This window comes from Penicillium brevicompactum, assembly GCF_028827555.1.
Source record: "Penicillium brevicompactum strain IBT 35665 chromosome Unknown utg000009l_segment0_segment0, whole genome shotgun sequence".
NCBI lineage: Eukaryota > Fungi > Ascomycota > Eurotiomycetes > Eurotiales > Aspergillaceae > Penicillium > Penicillium brevicompactum.
Genome location: NW_026623212.1, coordinates 1948117 through 1962241, shown reverse-complemented (window position 1 = coordinate 1962241; position 14125 = coordinate 1948117). Strand labels below are relative to the sequence as shown.

The 14125-nt window shown below is 47.6% G+C and overlaps 6 protein-coding genes across 6 annotated transcripts; 3 read left to right on the top strand and 3 right to left on the bottom strand.

Annotated features, from left to right (window-relative positions):
- Positions 1-235: 235 nt before the first annotated feature.
- Positions 236-484, bottom strand: N7506_012175 (uncharacterized protein; the record flags this gene model as incomplete). The annotated part of the gene is made up of 1 exon (XM_056961466.1): positions 236-484. One exon carries the CDS (start codon positions 482-484, stop codon positions 236-238), a length of 249 nt encoding a protein of 82 aa, XP_056806000.1.
- A 3590-nt stretch (positions 485-4074) lies between these two features.
- N7506_012174 (uncharacterized protein) lies at positions 4075-4467 on the bottom strand (the record flags this gene model as incomplete). Its single annotated transcript, XM_056961465.1, has 1 exon — positions 4075-4467. One exon carries the CDS (start codon positions 4465-4467, stop codon positions 4075-4077), a length of 393 nt encoding a protein of 130 aa, XP_056805999.1.
- Positions 4468-4509: 42 nt separating this feature from the next.
- Positions 4510-4926, bottom strand: N7506_012173 (uncharacterized protein; the record flags this gene model as incomplete). The annotated part of the gene is made up of 1 exon (XM_056961464.1): positions 4510-4926. The coding sequence occupies one exon, from the start codon at positions 4924-4926 to the stop codon at positions 4510-4512; it is 417 nt and encodes a 138-aa protein (XP_056805998.1).
- Positions 4927-8223: 3297 nt separating this feature from the next.
- On the top strand, positions 8224-8691 carry N7506_012172 (uncharacterized protein; the record flags this gene model as incomplete). The annotated part of the gene is made up of 2 exons (XM_056961463.1): positions 8224-8322; positions 8389-8691. The coding sequence occupies 2 exons, from the start codon at positions 8224-8226 to the stop codon at positions 8689-8691; spliced, it is 402 nt and encodes a 133-aa protein (XP_056805997.1).
- Positions 8692-9620: 929 nt separating this feature from the next.
- N7506_012171 (sugar porter family MFS transporter) lies at positions 9621-11513 on the top strand (the record flags this gene model as incomplete). The annotated part of the gene is made up of 6 exons (XM_056961462.1): positions 9621-9984; positions 10050-10529; positions 10580-10704; positions 10756-10921; positions 10981-11087; positions 11142-11513. 6 exons carry the CDS (start codon positions 9621-9623, stop codon positions 11511-11513), a joined length of 1614 nt encoding a protein of 537 aa, XP_056805996.1.
- Positions 11514-13152: 1639 nt separating this feature from the next.
- Positions 13153-13803, top strand: N7506_012170 (uncharacterized protein; the record flags this gene model as incomplete). Its single annotated transcript, XM_056961461.1, has 2 exons — positions 13153-13185; positions 13249-13803. The coding sequence occupies 2 exons, from the start codon at positions 13153-13155 to the stop codon at positions 13801-13803; spliced, it is 588 nt and encodes a 195-aa protein (XP_056805995.1).
- Positions 13804-14125: the final 322 nt, after the last annotated feature.

The following is a 14125-nucleotide window of genomic DNA, read 5'->3' as shown; positions in this document are numbered from 1 at the left end:
GGGAGTGTTCGTCCTGTGGGCTTGTTGTTCATGCTCAAAAATTTGTGGCTGATTCATCACTGAACCTTTTCACTTGTGAGAACCGAATCAGAAAAGTCGTCAATTTAGAAGTATTTCGCTCATTCGATTATCCGAAGGAACTTAAAGCGATGTGCGACAATCGCACTGGGAAGCTCAAAGAAAAGGAAACACCATATCAGTAGAGAAACCACAATTTAACCACGGAAAGAGGGGCTCACTCGAGACAAGTTTTCTTTCCAGTGAGATAACAGCGACAAGGGTTGATAGTATGTTGCGTAACGTAGGAATCTTGGTCGATTCGATCTGCGATCTCCCGTTTTTGATCCTCAACATTGTTGGGAGCGAACGCAGCGTCATCAAAGTAAATAATCCGGCATTTGTTCTCGCGTGAACGAGTACGTCGGGTCATTGGTGCGGGCTGAGAAAATGAAGCCGTCCCTTTAGATGGAGAACCAGCAGGCATGGCGAAGTGGATTTGAGATTCATCTCCAACTGTCCTGTGTGGACACACCTCATCTCCAAGAGACAGGTGCGACGAAGTGGTCACGGTAGTCTGTTCGTCGATGTTTTCTGAATTTCACGGCGAATTGATGGTGTCGTCTTGGTGACTTTGACTCAATCCGCGTGAAACAATGTGTGCATCTGCTCTTGCTTGTTTGGTCTTCTTGCTGATCCCAGGTCTGCTTATATCGCGAGAAAGAAGGGACCTTGGTTGCTTCGATGTAGGTGGTCCAGACACATGTATAATTCAAGTCATGCAAAATGATTGCTTGCGCAAAACAGGGCGGAATAGGAGAGCCGCCCATGTATGGGGGTGTACACCGCATGTGGACACCCAGGTGGCATGATGCTGTGGATGCGTAAGTGGGAAAGGTCTGGAACCGGAGAAGATGGACTTACAGTAGATCACCGTGGTTGATATCAATCTTGATTCAGGGCGCGTGGGCCTCTGCCTCAGGGCTTTCGGCCCCATGATTTTTCATCACCGCTAGGGTTTGGATCAAGTCAAACCGCGCCGGAATATACCAGGTCTGACGGTAATTCCGATGATGATGTGGGCTGTAGACACATCATATAGGATGTGATATCGATATTTCCTGCCCAAATTGTGACAGGATTTTGTTAGACTCAAGGAATCCATAGGCGTTGATCTTGAGATTCAATATCCAATTCGCCGTGGAATATATGTGTTGCAAGAGATGTGATGTCAACAGTCTGTATCCTCAAACTGAAATAGCTTTGTTCGCTTTTAATAGGCCCCAAGTATCGATTTAGGAGTTTCCATGTCTTTCCAGATCTGCTGTGGACTCGATGTAGCCTGTTCAGTGTGATATCGACAGTCTTTGCCTAAATAAGGCCAACGTTTTGTCTGCGTGAAACATATCATAGGCATCGATTCTGAAAGCTCCAGTGTCAGATCTGCCATTGAGCTCGTGTACGGCTCCCAGATTCTTTGCAAGCCTGCATGTCGCTGTCAACATCGGGTGCCTTCTGATTAACATGGCGACGCACTTGACACTGGTCAGCGCGGTGTCATTGATATCACCCATGTCCTTAGTATCTTCAACTTCCGCATTTGTATGAAGTTCGTTGAAAGTGCATCCCTCGGTCTCGTTGAGGGGCCAATTCTCGTCTAGACCACCTGAGGCATCTGCCTCTCTCGGGACCCCGTCCTTGCAGCCTTTGCCCGGAATATGCTGACTGAGGGGCGAGACAACATTGGGAACCCCCCCCAAATGTTAATGGTGGTGTGAATAAATAACTGATCGACATTATGTACAGATCCTGGTGACATTCGAGTGATGGCCCGGGACGTACGAGTTTTGTTGTACTCGTTCGTGCTGTTGATTTAAATATAGGTGTTCCGGGACAATTGTATAGAGGCAGGCTCCTCTAATATGGTATTGCCATCATGATCAATGTAATCGTGAGGTAGTGGGTATAGGGTGACCTGAGTGATGAAACGATGGGAATCCATATTCAGCTAGATGATATCATCAACGATGAGCTTGCAAGTTTTTCATGATCAGGTTCACATACAGTCATGTTCTCCGTGTCGTGCCATCGCTCCACCTTGACAGTAGTCATTTCCAGGTAGCTCTGTTCATCGCTTGCCGGAGTCAGTCAAAAGAGCTGAAAATTGACCAATGTGAAGAGAATATTGGGCTAGAGAAGGCGCGCCTCATAGTCCACGGTCAAGGCGTCCTGGATGGTGGTGTTGGTGTATATATTCAGCCTATAGATGCAAATCGTCAGAATGCGCTCGGCGGGACATTTGGTGTCCTCCGTGATAGTAGGCATTCGCTCGGTGTGGGCGTTAACATATTGTTCGTGCTCAAAGCCCCGTATATAAATACCGCAGAATATCATGTGCGGTGAAAATAAAATTATAAAAACCCGCACTCTCTCAGAGCCCACGGAACTCGATCCTTGAGGCTTCTGAGCAGTGGGAAATTCCAAAGTAGTAGTATGCTGGGGCAGCGGTGACGAAAGACCATCTCCCCTATGAAAATTTGTAGCGGCTCTGGGGCCTTTGAGGCAAGGGATGATTGAGGGCGAGGCTGAATAGGGAAGATAGAATGACAATCTCCTTCAACGACGTCTGTGGGCTAATGGCTGTCCATCTGCAGAGTTGTAAAGTGATCAGACCTGAAGCTAATAAATGAGACAGAGCACTGTGGAACTTACCTTTTACTCATCTTCACCTCCCGCACAATGAGCTTGTTGGTGGTCTTGCTTGGTGCCTGGGCTTTTTCTGCGTTGTATCCACTTCAGTTGGCCACTGGATTATGGCGTTGCTATACTCTTTTTTGTACCTGGCTCTGTGTTGTCTTGTTGTAGCCAACACAGCCAGGCATTCTTGTATCGGCCAAATTCGTTGCCATAAATAGCCATGCACCTTGACAATGTCAAAAGAGCGGTGATGAGGTTGGAAGGTTAAAACGATCTGAGGACTTTGCGGCCGAAAGTCGATACGGCACGGCATATATCCTGGTATCAGCCAGGTCACCCCACTCTTTGAGGTCTGATCAAAAGGGCCTTTGGTTCTGTGTTCAGCTCCTGCGCCGCTGCTCCAAGTGAAGTCGTCGCTGAGCTCTTGTCATATCACAAGGTTCTGGAAGTTGGGTTGCCTTTCAGACGTTCATCAAGATCTGAAGTAGTGTTGAGTGAGACTCCATGCATGTTGAGGCATGGCATATTTTCCGGGCACTGCAGGCAGCACCTGCGCTATGGAAAGCTGAGATTTTGATGTAAACTTTATCTCTCAGGTCAGGGGAGGCCCAGGTAAGACGTGGCGATGACTTCCGGATGATGTGAAGTCAGGGAGTATGGAGGCGGGAGAGGTTTTGGTAAATAGTCAAAAATAAACTTTGAGCCCAGGGTGATGGAGATGATATATCATTTTGCCACAAAGAGGGGGAAGCAACAGGAAGGATGTGGATTGGTGGGAGTCAGAAAGGTCGGAGAAAGCAAACAAAGGTCTCTGTGCCTGGGAGCTGATTGTTAGGGCCATACTTCTGAAAAAGTGAGACAGTATATAAAGAATGAACAAGTGTCTCAGACACGACTGATTGTGCCACCAATGTGAGATCCCAATGAGGCTTTACAAGCTGCAGAGAGAAAGGCAATCCACGCTGGCAAACACACCAATGAGAAAGCACAAAAAACCTAGGTCAAACCTTGGAATGATTCAATATGTTTGTCACAAAAGTCCAGCGCTCAAAAAGAAAAACAGAAATTCAATGTTCATGGAACATTCAACTAATAAAACCAAACATGCAGAGAGGAGGAGGAAGAGAGAAAAAACCCCTGGGATCAAACATTCTAAAAGTGCTAGAGGCATCAATTGTTTGTTCACTCAATCCATTTTATTGTTCCATTTCTGTCAATTCCAATTTCAAGATGCGATTCCAGCATGTCTTAGTAACAACAAAATTCTCGAAGCTCAGGTATTGAGGAACTTGTTCTAAGGCAAAATCTGGGACCTAGATACACTGCGATATCCGACCAATAGCCAGTATCGTGTGAGCCCTGTTGCACTCATTTGAATTGTTAATATAGACATTGACGACCCGTTATTCGGCTTTCCTCAGGAAGACCTGCCACTCGATCATATGGTCTGTAGGTCCTAACAGGAATTTCGAGTGTTAGGGGACTGACGTCCTTGTGAGCGAACACTTTTCCGCTGTATTCCCAAACTGATTTATTCATCCGATATTCGTCACCACTCTTTCCTTCTGGCTCAGCAGCTGCCTTGAGTGCTGCCTCGATCTGCTTCATGGTTTTCTCAACGTTGTCGGAGGTCATAGAGGGCTCCCAGTCCTCGATGCTAGTAGCGTATTGCAGCCATATCTCGTCGGAATGAGGTCTCTGAGCGGCAGCGGTAATGTTGGTTGTAGGCCGGTTCTTTGGAATCTTCATCCTTTTCTTGTCCCTTTTCGCCATCTTGGGCTTTGTACGCCGCATTGATCAAAATTGGGTTCAATCCTAAACCCTGGGGGTCATCAACCAGGGGACGTCTGCTGCGGTAACTGTGAAACTTTCAGTTGGAAGTCTCTCTCTGGAATCGAGATGGTCCATGTGCTGGTGCTCGGTTCCGTGAATGATACTCAGGTATTGTAGTATCACCAGGCAGCGGTGAATGGGTACCATAGACCCCTCGAAATATGACTGGGTCGGCTCTATGATAGGGAAGAGTGGAACGTCTTCCGCAGCAAGATCTGGGATCCACATTCCGTATGGCATTCTAGCGATGGCCCGGGACGTACGATCTTTGTTGTATGCGTCCGGGCTATTGATGTAAACCCGGATGTCCCGGGCAATCGCTCGCAAGATATGGATAAGGCCGGATTTGTTTCGGTGCTCGATGTTCACGAAATCCGCTTCGTTGAGGGGCGGGAACATTCCTTCGTCCTATTCAGGGAAGAATCGGTGTAGTATCGGAATGCCTCCAAACAAGGCCAAGTGATTATGAGCCTTTGTAGCTGAAGGATGTTATCAAACCCCAGATACGCCGCGGGGGTTCTCTCGGCGGCCTTTTTCAGAGAGGGAGAAGGTTAGCGGATTCAGTAGAAGTAATAGACATCGTCTTATTAAGACCCTTGGGTCGATCTCTTGACCCGAGGACATCTTCTGGATGAGTTGTGTTGATGAAGGAGTAAGTAAATTAGTAGTGGCTTGCGATCTCTTTCAAAGAGAGAGGTTTGTGGATGTAAAAGTTGAGATGCGTGATAGTTGAGATGAGTGAGAAGTGAGAAGTGAGAAGATCTGGTTGCTTCAGGTGGTCTTGGGAGTGACTGGTGCTTTTTAAAAGGCAGGTGAGACCTACTGAGCATCCGGGGAAAGCTCGACCTGACTTATTGGCGCTCTATGGGAAGATCAAACTAACCAAATCTGAGGTGCATGCAGTCATTTCCTGTCACTAATACTTGATGCCACACAAGTCATTAATTGCAAGGCTTTGAAGTGAAGATCAAGTCAACTAATCACTTAGATCGGACAAGTGACTCTTAAGAGAGCCTCACTTCAGAAGAATAATTTTTGGTTGATCTCATCTGTACGGTGCTTAGAAGTCATGATCTTGTCCATCGAGATGTTTCCTGGCCTGATCAACTCAAGTAGACCATGAAAGCCATATGTCCTCGTCTGGATCTACCGAGTGAGAGGAAGGCACGCTGTGATGTCTTTCTGTTGGTGTGGGTGTTTGCCTGGTTTGTCAAGCTGCCCGCAGGTAGATAGACGTAGATGAGAGAGTTTCCCTTTCTCCCTTCTTCTTCTCGCCTCGTCTCGAGTATTACATACATTACTCCACCCTACTGCTTCTCCGTCACTTTCCATAAGCGGCAAGCGCATTGCAGAAATCCTGGGAAATCGTGTGCATCTTGATCTTAGAGGGCTGGCTAATTGACACACACCACGGGTAAATGCCAGGTGGGAACCTCAGACATCGAAGTCCCCACGTCACTGCTAATGTTTTCACTGCTACTGTTTTTTGTTGCTCTGCCTCCTAGACCTGTCCACTTTCTTGCGGTGTCACCTAATTCTCGGGCAAGATTGATCACGGTCATAGAGGAGCCCTCGGGGGCAGGCATCTTGGGACGAAACCTCTGAAAGGAAGGAGTCAAGACACCCACCAATATTATTTTAGTGGAAAATCTCTGCTCAATACTTCTGAATGTCTCTCCATGGATGATTCTTGTGTCATTAACGCATAGATGCCAGCGATTTCACTCACATGCCTGTAGGTCCCAAAAAGTTGGGCCCGAGCCCGGGGGGTACGCTGACTATTCCCGTCGATAACCTCTCCAATAAATGATTGTCAGAGTCGAAATCAAGCCAATTGGTCAAAGCCACCCAAATATTTGGGCATGAGACACGCGAGCATGGATCACGGTTGGCTTTTTATGTGACGTACACAGGAAACGCCCGTTGGGGATCACTTCCAATATGTTTATCACCTCCGAATTTAAATTCATTTTGTCGATGAGAGTGTAAATGGGTACTGTCCATGTCGGGATTTGGGTAGTCAGAACCGTGGAACTGCAAGAGGGTGCGCCCGGGACCATATATATCCCCCGAGGACCAACCTGGAAATGGGACAGTTTGATTTCTACCTCCAGAAACGTCTACCCTGTGTCCTTTAATAAACACATTGTTCTGACAAGAAATAAAAGGAAAGAACTAAAATTAATCGACAAATTTATCCTATAGATACTATATGTATTGGAGGAAACCAAGCTAGTCCAACATAGGTCAACTTCCAAGGTTAGCAACTAAACTTTGGGAAGAGTTGGAGATCACAAGTTACCTATCCGAACACATGGAGTACTGTCCTGGCTGAGAATGCATTCATTTTTTCCGGATTCCATCACTCGCCCGGGTGGTCTAGTGGGTAAGAGATTGTCACATCTCCACTCAAACACAACGTGATCTAACAATTCTTCAGTATGATTCGCGCTTAGGGTTCACCCAAAGCATGAATGCGCGAGGTCCCCGTCAATCCCGGGCTCGGGCCCATCTTTTTTTTTGGCCGAATCCTTTTCCAACGTTTCGCACCGCCTAGTGTAGTTGAAGGAAACTGAGGATAAAGTGTGTCGAGAATGATTTTTTTCCAACGACTATTGAGAGTTGCTGGTGCCTGATGCTGCACCCGGGTGAGAGAAAAAGAAAAGATAAGACAATATATGGATGTGACGTGGCAAACCCCTCGTTCAATCGATGAAAGTGGACATCTACACATGCCGGTTCGACAGGGGCCTACTGGAGCAAACATGCACTGGCTTTCAACCGTCAGTCACTCTTGCGCAACCACTCTGATGAAAGATTCGTATTCTATCTCATAAAAGCGTCAAAGATTGACTGTAGAATCATGTATCTTAGACTGTTTAAAAGAGAAAGGATAGAGAAAGAGAAGCTCTCGAGATCTGGCTAACTATCGGGTTCCAGGGAAAGACATACCGCGCACTCTCGTATAAGAACTCAGCCTCATTACTAGTCTATCTACAGCCCATTTGCCTTGCCAAGAAGCAACCCAGGGTGTGCTTTCGTAGCGAGCAAAATGCGCCTCATAGCCAACACAACACTACTCCTTGGCAGATATAATTTCTACACCACCTTGGACTACCTTTGGATCATCTGTTATGATGGTAGGAAAGCAATCTGCTCTTCTCCAAGAGAGAGACCCAGACGAAAATCTGGACAAATATTCCATGCAACTAACGTTGAATCCGCTTGGAATAGGATAAGAGACCTGACCCTCAAAGTAGGCAGCCTTCTACTCCGTAGCTGACAGTGCCAAGTGACAAGCTACTTCTTGGGTAGAAATGTGTAGCATACAGATTGGCTAGCTCCAACAGCCCATGAGTAAAACATGCATGTCCAAAGGCCACTGGCGTTCCGAGATGAGCAACTTGTGGACCGAAACCTTGGAATGAGAGCAAGGGTATGATATGATCGAGGCTCTTATGTTTGACTGTCCTGCAAGAGTATTACGTGCTATCAAGTCAGGCATCCGATCTCGTTGCTTGAAAGGAGATAAAAGGGACCTGATCTCACTCCCTTTTGCTTCGAAACTCTACCCTCGCTCGAGACCAAGAAACACCGCTCATCCCCATTCTACCCCATCCCTGGCCTGTCACCACTTTCAATACTCTTGCTACCTTTGCCTCGCCTCTTCAACCACATCCACCCCCGGGAGCAGATATGAGTAAACAAATCCCGTTCTTTGTTCAGTCTCCTCTCCCAGAAGCCGCTAGATGGATCGGCGGCCTCGGGAGAGACTACGATGGTCTCACTATCAAGGTATGATTCGAAATATGAAGCATTGATCGTAAAAAGAGTCCAAAAATAGCTAATACTCCGTATCAGAAGACTACTTTTGAGACTCACGAAAGGGCTTGCGGTATCGCCTGCACCCTCGCCGGAAACGTCAAGATCGAGATGCGTTACGGTTATGATGCGGAAAGAGGCTTTCATGTGATTGCTATCAGAGGTCAAGAACACCGCGCCTATATCAAAGAAGGACTTGGGCAAAAGAAGGGCGTCGAAGCTGCTGGGGGAGGGCCTTCCGCAATGACAGATTATCGTAAAGCTTTGGCTTCTATGGATGATCGGTACAAAACTGACAGCGCGGAGGCTGTGGCGAACGCTTTCCTGGCTGGGCAATTTTAGGTTTTGTCAAGGAGGCTCATGTGAGACTTGATGGAACGTTGATCCTGCTTAATGTCCAAATGCCAAATTCTACTGGCTCTCACGAAGCAGTCTTGCGTTCTATAATACTAGCAACTGAGTGATCCCCAGCTAATGCTCACTGTTTAAACCTTTCTCTTTTTTTTTAGTATGTATTACTTTCTTAATATACTCGTGTAATAGGAAGCAGGATTGATCTGATGGCGTGGGAAGTTGTTCGAGGTAGTGTGGTGATTAGCCGACCTTGCTTGGTGCAGGGCAGAATAGATAGCTCGTTACCCTCGCTTTCTCTTCCTCTCTCCCCCTTTTCCCCGTCCGCTTTTGTTTTATCAGAGAGAGAGAATCTACTGGCTCAGCAAACTGCTCCACGATCGTAAATTGCTACTCTGCTATCAGAAGTACGCCTGGGAGTCGGGCTAAGCTCACCATGTCGGGTCTTACGTGCAGAGGCTCTCGAGAACTCAAAACAGTGTCAAAATGGTACAAATTGATGGTATTTTGACTCCACAACTCCACAACTCAATATAATCGGACGTGAAATACCCCAAGCAGTCATGGGCTTGGTCAGGCATGCGTCTCAATCGCAAGGATGACTCCCTCAAAGCGGGGAAAGGGATGATCAGCAAGCATCTTCCCGGATTTCTCATTTGACTAGCCTGGAAAAAGCTTAGTAAATGCTTGATCCTGTAACCATACCTCAACCGACATTTAACCGAATCCCCAAGACCAAATCTTGCGTGGAACCCCCCACATTCCCCAGGTTAACCCCCACGCATATTGGTTTCGGAGCGAAATGCCTCATACTTGCATAACCTGAATGTGATTCCCTCGGCTGATCCCCTTGAGGATAAAAAGATATGCGTTTCCTCGGTGGTTCGCTCATCTTTTGAGCATTTTATTTCTATGCAAATATGTCTCACAGGACGGGGTTGAAAGCCCTCAAAGGTGCCCCACTGATTGGGGCCATCACCTCAGTGTGTGCCTCTTCTTTCTTGCTGTTTGGATATGACCAAGGAGTCATGTCTGGGGTGGTCATCTCCGATTATTGGCTCGATGCAATGGGCCACCCTAGCACCGTTATGACTGGCACGATCAATGCGATCTATGATATTGGTGGAGTCTTCGGCGCTATCGGTGCCGCATTGTGTGTCGAACGACTTGGCCGAAAACGAGGATTATTGGTCGGAGCAGCTTTGATTGTCATTGGGGCAATATTAATGGGATGCTGTGTTGAGAGAATCCAATTCATTGTCGGGAGAATTGTCACTGGGCTCGGTGTGTCAGACTGCCAACTTCATCTGAATTCCAAAGGCTGACCCTGATGTGCTGGGACACGTTAGGAATCGGATTTTTGACATCCGTCGCTCCTGTTTACCAAAGTGAAGTTTGTCTGCCAAGCCAGCGAGGATGGCATCTATCGTGCCAATTGACTATGATGCTATTCGGGTTGATGCTGGCGTACTGGATGAATTATGCATTTTACTTCCATCCCGGCGCAGTGCAGTGGCGATTTCCCATTCTGTTCCAGGCCGTGTTTGCAATATACATTCTTGTCATCGCGCCGTTCTTACCGGATACACCTCGCTGGCTCATGCTCCATGAATCCACGCCCGAACGGGGAGAGGTTGTGCTTTCCAAGCTGCGGAACAAGCCCATTGACCATGTTAACGTGCAAAAAGAGCGGGATGAGATCTTAGCTGCGATCAATGTCGAAGCTGAACAGGAGGGGTCTTGGAAGTCGCTCTTTTCTGATGGCGGGTGCGCTGCGAACAAGCGGTTTTTCCTAGCCCTTGGTATTCAGTTCATGCAGCAGACCTCGGGTATGTCTATGCTTTATCTGGTGGTCTTTATCTTTTGCTGACCAGTCCAGGTATCAATATCGTGACCTACTACGCTCCCACCCTATTGAAGAGCTCACTGGGTATGACGCAGGAGCGAGCTCTTTTTATCAGCTGCTTTTTGCAGGTTTGGTACATTGTGGCGTCATTTCTTACAGTACTTCCAGCATCCTACTACCCGTTGACGATCTTGTGCTAACCTTGACAGTGGTACATGATAGATGCGGTTGGCAGGCGACGACTGTACATCAGCATGTCTATTGGCATGGGAGTTGTTCTGATTTGTGAAGCCATCACCGTGGCAATCGATAACCAACAGTCTGCGATTGCTGCTGTTTTCTTCATCTTTGCCTTTGAGGCTTGCTTTACATGGGGTGAGCCCATCTTCTATTTCCCCTTTTCATTCTCATTCCAGTGACCTAACTTGAACTAGGCTGGATGGCTACAGTCTGGATCTACCCCGCTGAGATTCTCCCACTGAAGATTCGATCAAAGGGCGCTGCACTTGCAGCTGCAGCAGACTTCTTGGGTAACTTTCTTGTGAGCACGAAGGAGTGAACTGGGCTGCCATTTGTTCTGACTAACCCTGTGCAGGTCGTCGAGATTACACCACCTGCCCTCGCGAATATCGGTTACAAAACTTACATTATCTTTGCAGTCTTCAACATTGTGACAGCCTTTATCGTGTATTGCTTTTACCCCGAGACATCGTACCTCAGCTTGGAATCGGTCGATTTAATTTTCCTACCCGACGAGCAACAAGATCAACAAATTGCGTTGGAGCAAACCTTTCTCCAAAAGACCCTGCAATGGAGCGTTGTTTCAAAGGCACGGATTGCTGTCAATGAAGCTAAAGCAAGGCACAAGGCTCGATTGGAAACAGACGCGGAATTTGAGGACAACGAGTTCGAATCCGAGTTGAAGGGGCATTCTGGTGCCAGTCATGCTGAGCATAAGGAGGTTTAAAAGATTACCTTGGCATAGACGCTAGATCTTGGCTCATCAATCTTGGTCTGCTGCCGACCATCGATGGCACAACCAAGATTGACCTGGCCTATCCAAGCTACAGCCGCCAAAAGTGCCATGGATATTGTCTAGGGGAGTGGATAGTGCACCAATGATGTGGTTAACAGGTGATTAAAATCCACAGGACTGATTAAGGTACATCGTTTACATAGTTGGTAGAAAGGGTCCTGGCATAGAAATTGGGTCCATTGCCAACACGCTTCTTGGAAAACACCTTCATAAATTTCAGTGACATCATGTCCTCTGTTCCATGCTAGCCTGCATCTGGTCTCTTTGTCACCAGGGCTCCTTCCCTTGAATGACCTCATTCTCCATGCTTCTCTGACTACCATTAGAACTTCGTGAAGCTACACTCAGCAATCGTTAGCCAAGATATTCCGCACCGTGTCATGGTTGTAGTGTAGATCTAGTTCATACCTCAGATTCTGTTGATCATGGGATGTCCAACGAGGTAACTTCGAACTCTTCCTGCATGAGAGCTTCATGAAGCTCAAGCCATTTGACCCGGCTGTCTTCCGTTCCATGCGTCAAGTTGAAATACTGTAAGATGCAAAGGCAACGGTGAACTGGGACCAGGTCCCCCTCGCTGTACGACTGTACAGGCCGCATGATGGGGAGGGGTGCCAGGGGGGGCCTCCTGGTCGAAGTCTGGAAGCCAGACTTCCCGGGGCATCTGTCGAACTGCCTCCGCGTTGCGGTGTCGGTTGTATCCGGGGGAGCTGTTGACATACAGCTCAACCCCATCTCACATCTTGATGATGACTTGTACGATTATTCCTGGCGCGGTGGTTTCGAGACTCGAAAATTTGATGCGCGGAAAGGAGGAAAGAGCTCTCTTCGTGGAGGGAAAGTGCTAGCTTGGTCTGCTCATCAAAGTCTGGAAGCCAGACTCTGGGCAGCATCATTAGGTGCTTAATTTTGGCACATCAATCTTGGTCTGTTGCCGACCATCGATGGTCCAGCCAAGGTTGACCAGGCATACCCGAGATATAGCCGCCAAGCATGCCATGGGAACTGTTGTAGGAAATGGATGGTGCGCCAATAGCGTGGCTAAGAAGTCAATGAAGTCCCCGACACTGGATGAGGTATATCGCTTAAAATAGTTTTGTAGAAATTGGGATCATTGTCAGCTAGAAGCAAGCCTCATCACAATCTTCAGACGGTATGGCCTCTTTCCCATTCTAATCTATGGTCTCTTTGCTCCTTTGACTAACCCCTTCATGCTCATCTAGCTATCATCTTCTAGTGACCTCACTATACACTCAATCAGATCTTGTTGCGGGTAACGCACCTATATTTGACAACTTCACACAGAAATTTGGTCGAAATCAAGAGTCTTGATTATCTACATATTGCAGTCGATTGTCAGCTGCTTCCTGATCGAGTTGACCAGCCTTGGAGACAACGTTGGCAGTCACTTCCCTTTCGAGATCAACTTCACTCTTCTCACTTCTCACTCATCTCAACTTTTACTCAGTGTGTATCATCCATCTCATATCATTTTCATCTCACTTAACATCATAAGCAGTCATTTCAAACATCCGACTTCATAAACAAGAAAGGGGAGTCACTGCTCGAAATGTCTTTCGACACCGTCAGCCCAGCCATATTGGTGAGATATCTACATGTACAGGTTCAATGCATTTAGCTGACTTTGATGATTTCCCGACTCTAGGCAGCCGAGCGGACACTCGCCGGATATTTGGGATTTGACAGCATCGCCGAAGTACATCGATTCTCGGTCATGTGGCCATGCCTTGAGGCATACCGAGCGATCCTTCTCGTCCTCCCTCCTACAAATGGGGGACTATTCCCACCTTTCCGCGAATCGGACTTTCAGGGCTCCGAAGAGTCAACTCAACCAGGTCCCATCATGAATGTCCTCATTCGCATGAGAGAAGGGGTCCAGCTGTTCATTAACAGCTCCCTCACCTACAACCGACAGCGGAACTCTGAAGCAGTCCGCCTCATGCCGCCCGAAGTCTGGGTTCCAGACTTCGACGAGCAGGTTGAGATGGCACTATCTCCATTATTGCGCCCAGTGGGGTCCTATAATGAAGATTGGATGATGCCAGTGCATCGGTGTCTGTGCATTCTCCAATATTTTCACCTCACGCACGGCTCGGAGGAGCGCCGCGAGGAATGGTTACAGCTCCACGAAGCCATTCCCGCCCACGAATTTGAAGTTACCACGGCTGATATGCCTTGGTGGATGTCCGGCAACGTCTAAGGTAGGAGCTAGACCACTGCAGAGTAAGAGAAAATTTTGACTAACGGTTGTTGAGGATAGCTTCACCAAGCAGGCAGCGCATTCGTGTGCTGAAGCGGCAGATATTTGCCCCGGCTGATTCTGTCAAGGCAAGAGCTACCGCAGGTGCATGGTCAATCTTGAGAGCTTCGCTCTCTTTCTCTCCTCTCTTTCCTTTTCCCCTCTGTTCGTTTTGGATCTATCAGAATTGATCTTTTGCTTTGCGATACGCTTCATCGTAGGCCGCTTCTGCTATCAGTGAGAACTAGAACATGATCAGTTCCAAGGTTGACAGAAAAGCTAG